The sequence below is a fragment of the Mus caroli genome, unplaced genomic scaffold, assembly GCF_978045245.1.
Source record: "Mus caroli unplaced genomic scaffold, Mus_caroli_1 scaffold_5, whole genome shotgun sequence".
NCBI lineage: Eukaryota > Metazoa > Chordata > Mammalia > Rodentia > Muridae > Mus > Mus caroli.
In genome coordinates this window covers 27,881,355-27,890,003 of record NW_028227260.1, presented here as the reverse complement: position 1 = coordinate 27,890,003, position 8,649 = coordinate 27,881,355, and the positions used below count along the sequence as shown (strand labels likewise).

General features: G+C 45.2%; 1 protein-coding gene across 1 annotated transcript; it reads right to left on the bottom strand.

Moving 5' to 3' along the window:
- Nucleotides 1–291: 291 nt before the first annotated feature.
- Kcne5 (potassium voltage-gated channel subfamily E regulatory subunit 5) lies at nt 292–1,423 on the bottom strand. Its single transcript, XM_021154098.2, has one exon. The coding sequence runs from the start codon at nt 1,296–1,298 to the stop codon at nt 867–869; it is 432 nt and encodes a 143-aa protein (XP_021009757.1). The 5' UTR covers nt 1,299–1,423; the 3' UTR covers nt 292–866.
- Nucleotides 1,424–8,649: the final 7,226 nt, after the last annotated feature.

Sequence of the window (8,649 nt, the reverse complement as noted above, 5' to 3'; positions counted from 1 at the left end):
GGATCTTTGAGACAAGAGTCTTGAGTTACTGTTTAACAGACTTTATTACCTGCCTGTAAGATTCCCCAGGGTTACAGAGCTGGGGATGACTGAGCCTGAATGAAGCATACATACATTGCAGTAATAACTGAACCAATATAAGAGATGCATTTGGGATCATTAAGGCTAAGCAACTAGTAATGATTATCCAAGCCAGATGTCCAAAACACTAATACTCAGACCTTTGGGATGACAATTAGGGGGACAGGAAAACAAGAACACCATACTCCTGGGACCATAGATCTTCCTTTCCCATTGAACCTTCCCTCCCCTTCAGTCCATTCTACCCCACAATAGTGTCTCCCTAATAGCCTGCTGAAGGAAAAGATGTCTGAGGTCTCTTCGTGCTCTTTGTCTCTGTCCCCAAGGCAACAGAAAGCCCGAGCTGCTGCAGCGGGCCTGGCAGTGATGGCTAACCCCATTAGCTGTGCAGACTGAGCAGTCCTTGGCAGCCCCTGGAGCAGCTGCCAGTTAAACGGCCCCAGAGTTCTGCTAGACTCCGTTGCTTCGATTCAATGCCAAGTGTTGGACGTGCTGGATTCTGTTCCCAGAAGGCTAGAGCATGGTGTTGGGGCTGGCTGAAGACAAGAGAGCAGAGGCAATTTAATTCAGTTGGATGTGCGGGGTAGGGGTGCCTGCCGGCATGGAAGGGAGGGGAGAGAGAAGGTGGTTTGGGTGTGAGTAAGGCGCTGCTTCTTCTTCCAGGGCCTTGCCTTGAAGGGTTCTGACCTCTCATCATCTGGGCCTCGGGTAAAGCGAGCTCTGGAACGGCAGTAAAAGCGCGGGAGCCAGGCCCAGGGATAAGCAAAATGAGGAGGACAGCGGATCTAGACCCGCTCAGCGCCCTGAGCCAGCGCAGGCAGCGCCCCTGCTGTGAGGTGGTGGCCGCCCTCAGCCAGCAAGCCCTGGCCATTCTCCGGGTCGGCAGATGCGATGACAGCGGGGACCCATTCCTGCTCAGCAACACAGGCCAGGGGTGGCTCATCCTTGGCCTCGACGAGCTTGCGGGAGCGGGTGTAGGCCAGGATGAGGCCTCCGGCTAGGCAGGCATAGAAGATCATGATGAGTAGGATGTAGAGATAAGCATCGTTACCCTTGGCGCTGGTCGCCTCGCGGCCCACGAAAGGGTCAGGGACGACCCCCATGCCCATGCTCGGGCCGGTTCCAATGCCCAGGCCGCTGGCGTTGCCACGATGGTGCAGCTCCAGCAGCAAGCGGTTCAAGAGGGTTTGCAGCCGTTGGCTCTCGCTGCAGTTCATAGCTGTTGGAGAGTGGCACGGAGGCTCCAGGACGCAGTTGACCTTTCCCCCTGGACAAGGGGAAGCAAGCGAGCAAGGGGAGCAAGCAGAGCAGGCAGGGTGCAGAGACTTCGACAGCGAGGTGGCACCCAGCTCCCCGGCAGGCGCTCAGTGACTGGGGCCTCGGGCCCGGCCTTCCTTATCCCCTCACCCCTGCTCCTCCTCCCCTTCCCCACCACGCCCCCTCCAGCCCGCCGCCGCCTCTTTCCAGGCTCAGACTGTCTGGCCACTTAGGGGAAAGGGGACAGCTGGTAGGGGGAGGAGAAGGGGACAAGGGATGGGGCGAGCCCAGAGGAGGGGCGGAGAGGGTGGGGGATAGGAATGCGCGAGGCCCCAAGCAGCAGAGGTTGGCAAGGCTGCATACTGGGGCCAAGCCTGGACCCTGGGCTGCGGAAGAGAATTCCTTCCAAGTTCTAGCCACCAGCCCTGCAGGCCTGGCTTTGGCCCAGCTACAGCAGCCGCCTGCCTCCCCTAAGGCAGAACCTGCCCTGGAGCATGCCCAAGCAAGATTTCAGATGTCTTCCATCAGCGCTAGCTGGATTATGGCAGCTGAGACCCCTTGTTCACATCCTACCCCTGTTAGTCAAGGCCTATTTCCTTTGTAGTCCTCACACATTTTCCCACCTGTGGTCTGAAGAGAGTGTCTTAGTTAGAAAATACCCAGGGCAAATTTGGTGCCAGAGTGATTGATCAGGTAGGCCAACACAATGGAAGACTCCCAGTTTGTTCAAAATGCTCCCTAATAATACACTAGACTGCAGGGAAGTAGTCTTGCTCTGATAGCACACCATGACAGTCACCCGTGTGCCTTCAGATGTGTGTGGTCTATGCACAATGTGACCTTGTTTCCTTTGACCAAGCCATCTTCCCAGAAATTATGTCTAATTCCACTATTAGGAGGAGCGGGGACAACAAGAACAACAAAAAAATTCTATGACTATACTCTCTAGATGTCTTTGGGTCTGAAAAAATGCCCTTTCTAGAAAACATACTTCTTCTCAGTCAATGCTGTGGGACTCTCCAAGGCTTGATAGTAACTCTAGTGTCTGATGGCTTTGGAACAGTCATGTTTTCTTGGGGTAGGGGGAAACAGGCAATCGGACAAAGATCAGTTCCAGGCATGTCTAACCTTAGGACTGGGGGCCACATGCTTCACAGGCTAAACATGACTGCAGTCAAGCACGTTTGTAGATGACAATATCATGTATTATTCCCAAACTTTAAGCTGTCTTAAATTGAATATAGACTAAGAAAAGGATTTTTAGACAAGAGAAGTAGACAAAGTGAGGTAGTGGTGGTCAGGTCTGGCTGCATGGAGACAATAATGAGAGAACGGCTGAAAAAAAAAAGCCTATGCCCTCTGGACACTCAGGGAGCTAAGCTGCCTGATCAATAAATATCATTTGATCTAGAGGCCAAGCTGTAAGTGCCAGGGGGTCTTCATATTTTATTTTATGTGTTTGAGTATTCTACCCACGTGAGTTTCTGCGCACAGCAAGTATGGCTTGTGCTTGCAGAGACCTGAAGCAGGTATCAGATCCCCCCTGGAACTTGAGTTGCAGATGGATATTGAGCTAAGATTGAACCTGGGTCCTCAGAAGAGCAGCAAGTGCTCTTAACTGCCAAGCCATCTCCCCAGCCTTGCTGTGGCATTTTAAAGAGCTTTGCTGGCATCTTTGCCCCTCAGCCCATTCTCCCCTCAGGGGCCAGAGCCTTCTAGGTGTTTGGGTGAGGTTGATACCACTCTCTCCTAGCTTCACAACTTGTAACAGGCCCCAGAGACCTTTCACATGACTTGGCTGGACGTCTGCTCAGCTCAGAGGGGCTTCGATCAGGGAATGGCTGTTAAAGTGACTTGGATGATGAATGCCACAAGACACCACTAGGGACTTTCCAAAGCAGTAACTCTCCAGAGATAAAACTGTTGAACTAAAAGACTTCTCCTGTCTTTTAAAACACGCCTTTAAAAAAAAAAATCTAAGTTCAGTACTAAAGGAGGCAGAAGGATCCTCCCTATAACATAAAGAATGACTTTGGAGTGGATGTTCACAGTCAGCTATTGGATGTATCACAGGGCTCCCAATGGAGAAGCTAGAGAAAGTACCCAAGGAGCTAAAGGGATCTGCAACCCTATTGTTGGAACAACATGATGTACTAACCAGAACCCCGGAGCTCTTGTCTCTAGCTGCATATGTATCGAAAGATGGCCTAGTCGGCCATCAATGGAAAGAGAGGCCCATTGGACTTGCAAACTTTATATGCCCCAATATAGGGGAATGCCAGGGCCAAAAGAATGGGAATGGGTGGGTAGGGAAGTGGGGGGCGCTATGGGGGACTTTTGGGATAGCATTGGAAATGTAATTGAGGAAAATATGTAATAAAAATATTAAAAATCAAAAAAAAAAGAAATAAGTAAGCAAAGTATTGAAGATTAATGAGCTTGGCCTTCTGCCTTTCAGTGGATCTAATTTGCCTAGAAAACAAATACCCACTTGATAGAGTAGGCAGGGAACAAAAAAAAAAAAAAAGAATGACTTTGGACTTCTCAATGGCTTATGAAACTCATAAGATGATTTCCATTTTTATAAAAAGGAAATGAATAAGAAAGTCAAGTAGACATGCCGAAACTGTAAGCTTTGGCTGGGTGTTTGTAACACATGTCTTTAATCCCTGAACTTGAGAGATAGAGTCGAGAACAACTCTGTGAGTTTAGGGCTAGCCTATCTATATACTGAGTTCCAAGCTAGCTAGGGATATGTAGTGAGACCCTGACTCAAAAAATTATATATATTCTCCCTTGTAATAAATTACTTTTCATACACGGGTACGGTCTATGAGCCTCATCTATTTATTCTCTTCTGCCTCTGTTGTCGAATGTTTTCCACGAAACCTCTCTTTACATGGTCACCTGTGACCTCCTGGTCAAATTCAGGGGTCTATCCTCAAAGGTAAATTTGATACTGCAAGCACCAATTTCTTCCTGTCACCGTCTTAGCCTTGGCACTCCTGGCATTGCATTCTCAAGTGTCTCTTATCTCCCTGACCCATCATTCTCTGTCTTCTCTGTTGGCTTATCTTCTTCCCTCCTCCAATTAACTGTTGGAATCTGTGAACACCCAGTCCTCAGCTATTCTCCCTTAATACCCATTTCCTTGGAAAGTGTCTCCTTACATAGCTTCACCTGCTACCTGGCAAGTATTTAGTCAAATTTGGATGCCCAGCTCTGATTCTTTCTGCATAGCATCTCTCAGATCCGACCGACTGCTTCTTCCTTTCGGGTTTTATTGCCATGAGCTTAATCCATGCTCTCATTACCCAGGTCAAATGCGCAGACTGAGAGTCTCTTGGCAAATCTCCTGGCTTACAACCCAACCCTCTCTGCTTTGGCTAGAATAATTCTCCAATACCACTGAAATCAATTCACTCTGGATTCTGAAGCCAGAGTTGCTCCTCCTGGCTTCTTTAAATGGAACTCGGTGTTCTTTGGTGGGCCTTAAGTCTGTATCAGCAACAGACAACCTCTCTCCCTTTGAACTGGAATAATGGCATGTTCCTGGGGGTTCTCTCTAAAACTCTGTGCATTATGCCATGCTTAAAATAAGAAACAGTGAGGTTCATTGGCACACACCTTTAATCTCAACATCTACAATTAAGGCCATCCTGGGCTACATAGGGAAAGCCTGTCTCAAAGGCAAACAAAATGAATGTTGCTGACTGAAGGATGTCTTGCTCCATATTCCCATTTGTACTATCCAGTTTCCTTACAGTACATCCCTCCTGACTCCGTCCAAATTCAAAAAATGAAGAAATCCTTTAAAACACAAAGAACCTCCAAAATCAACTGTACATATCCTTCCACCTGCATATGTGTATAGACATGTTTGCATGCACACTCCTCCAGTAACCTGTCTTTCTCATTGAACATATTGTTCATTTCTCCATGTCACTTTCTCTTTTTCTACAATATGATGTCATTATCTACAGAACCTTCCAGACAACAGATCTATTATCATTTATTTAAACGTGTCATTGTTGTAATAGTTCTGTTATACCAAGAACTTCATCTTTGATCCTATTCTTTATAGATTCATACCATCATATATGTGTAGATGACATGAAAGAAGAAGCAAAACGGTCTAATGGGACTAACAAAAACAAGCCAAGAGGGGAGAGGGGAGAGGGGAGAGGGGAGAGGGGAGAGGGGAGAGGGGAGAGGGGAGAGGGGAGAGGGGAGAGGGGAGAGGGGAGAGGGGAGAGGGGAGAGGGGAGAGGGGAGAGGGGAGAGGGGAGAGGGGAGAGGGGAGAGGGGAGAGGGGAGAGGGGAGAGAAGGGCAAGCAGCCACATATAGGGGAATATGTTCAAAATACATTATGTACTTGAATGGAAATGTCCACAACTCAGTATAATAATAATTCTTAAATCCATGGAAGTAATGTTTTACTGAAGATAAACAAGGATATGCTTAATTCTTTTAAAAGCATTACCAAAACAAAAGCAAATTACTAATATTTAGTGCCATTGTATGTGGTGGATGTGAGTAAGAGAATGGAAACAGAAATCAATAGCCATAGAGTTTAAATAGGTCAATCATCAGAAAAAGAGAAACATGTGTGTGGAGGGGTGTCTGGTTTCCTTATACACCAGGGACTACTGGGCATCCCTTCAAATCCTAGTCCCAGGACAGTCCTAAATGGGCTTCCTTTCCACACTTAATGAAACTGATTCTATCAGACAGGAATCCTTCTTAATCCTCCCCACCCTTACAGCTCCCGACCTGTCCCATAACAGTTAAACAATCTTCTATTTATCCATCATCTAGGATTCATTTATTTCTTGAATGGTAATCACAAGTATTGGCAAAGGGAAGTCCTTTATAATCATATAGCTGGGCATTAAAATTGTACAGGAAATGTTCTACTCCATGTCCAAGTTGTCTTAAAATAAAAGACTTGAGGCCCTAGGGAAGGGGGAAGGCCTCTTGGGAGGAGCACCCTCATGGAGGCAAGGGGGAGGAGGAATGGGATGAGGAACTGTGGGAGGGGGAACTGGAGGGGGAGCAATGACTGGAATGTAAATAAATAAAATAATTTTAAAATAAAAAAAAAACAAAATAAAATAAAATCAAGACACCATCGTCTAGGAAGTGCTTCTTCCCCCATTCCTTAAAACTGTGAGTCTTTCTTGTTAACAGAGCGGCTCCATGCAAGTTGGTTGAATGGAACTTTGTTGGATTTGGCTACTTGCCAAAGGACAGGCACAGATGGCAAACACTGCTGGAGTCCAGAAGGCTGGGAAAGCTTCATGAAGTATCGACTGTAGATTGAGAACACATCATTCCATCTTTCTTCCAGGCATGCATTCACGCAACAGTTTTTGCATGTTACTCTGTGCAATGCCGTGGTTTTGGAAGGCAGGGAAATGCCAGGGATTGAATCACATAGATCAACACAGTCTGTGGCTTTATAACTCTCCCAGCTACTCTTTTTTGTGTGTGAATTGGAAACAAGCAGGGAGTGCCAGGACATGGAGCTGAATGAGCAGTGGACAAGAAAGCAAGACAAAACTCTGAATTAGAAAGAACTGTGTCTCTGGACCGAAGCTCTAAGCACAAAAATGCAGAGCCCTGTTAGAAGAAACCTGCAGGCATTCTCATCTAGTTGTCTGCTATATTGTATCTTACCCTACCAGCTACCAACAGTAGCACCTTGAGGGTTTGGCCTACCACAAGCCATTCAACTTGTCAGATCCTGTATTGCCAGTACTCACTCCTCAATTACCCATGCCTCCACAGATGTATCTGTTATCTGAGGTCAATACACTTCACTCTTAAGCACCTTGCTCACATCTCAATGTTTACTGATTATTAATTTTCACCTTTTGAATTGAAATACACACGCAATCAACTATATAAATATTAATTGTACATTTTCAAGAAATTGACAAATGCTAAAATGTTGTTACCATCATTCAAGGTCCCTCCTTGTCCCTTCCTAAGCAATTCCCTCCTTCAACGAGAGGCAAGTATTTTGTAAAGTGTTTCCATTGATGGTTAGTCTCGCCTGTTAATGGAGGTTCAAAATAAGTAGAATCATGCAGCATGAATTCTTTTAGGTAAGCCTTATTATTCTGAGATGGCTACACCACAGCATTGCCTTAGAGACAAAAACACTGTGAATGGGCCAAAGATGTACATCTGCCTGGAATCAGCTCTCCAACCAGGTGGATCTCCAGCTTTTCCACCAGGCTTTTCCCACCTGGTGTCTTGTGTGCTCTATCTAGCTCTGTAGCAGAAGCTTCTATAGCCCTGTCGCCGACTGCTCCTGACAGATATGGAGAACACAGGCGCTATAAATGAAAACAAACTTCATGTTTCACTAGGTGTTTTGTAGTTCCTGATACAAAACAATCATCTTGCTATACCATTCTTTTTTATTATTGAATGCTTTCAAAAGAGATGGAGAATATAACAACACTCTAAATGCACATGTTTTTTTCAATGAAAATTTTATTGGGCACTTAATAAGTGCCAGGCATGCTAAGGCTGGAGTATAGTTCCCAAACAAAGTCCCTGTTCTGTATATGTTAGCTCCAAAAGAGACAAATTACAAATAATTATATATGAGGGGATGTTAAATTCTACAAAGAACAATAAAACAGATAAAGAGAATAATGAAGGAAGATACTATGATTTTATACATGGATACATATATGTATATATGCACATATACATATATTTGTTTTTTTGAGAAGGGTTTCCCTGTGTAACAGCCCTGGCTGTCCTGAAACTTGCTCTAAAGAGCAGACTGGCATCGAACTCAGAGATATGTCTGACTGCCTCCTGAGTGCTGAAGAGGCATGCAGATTATACATATATATTTTATATACATAAAATAGATTTCTTTTGTGTGTATGCATGTACATAAGTGTGATCAGGTGTGTATAGATGCACATATACATGTGTGTATATGTATGTGTACATTTGTATATGTGTATATATACCACCACACCTGGTATTTTTGTAAATCCTGGGGATTGAACTCGGATCCTCACACTTGCAAGACAGGTGCTTTACTAAATGAGTATTCTTCCTAGCTGAGAAATATTTTTTAATCCCATGATCCTACTTGTACATACAGAAGAGATTTAACGTAATGCTTCCATGCTGCATATAGAGTACATTGATCATATCCATACCTCCTTTCTTCCATTCTTAATCCTACCATCTTGCTCTAGTAAATGTTACTTTACTTTGAGGTTAGCTTTTGTGTGTGATGGTGGTTTGAATAAAAATGGCCCCCATAGGCTCATATA

Coding starts and splice junctions, on each gene's coding strand:
- Kcne5 (XM_021154098.2), bottom strand. CDS start 1,298: ATGAACTGCAGCGAGAGCCAACGGCTGCAAACCCTCTTGAACCGCTTG.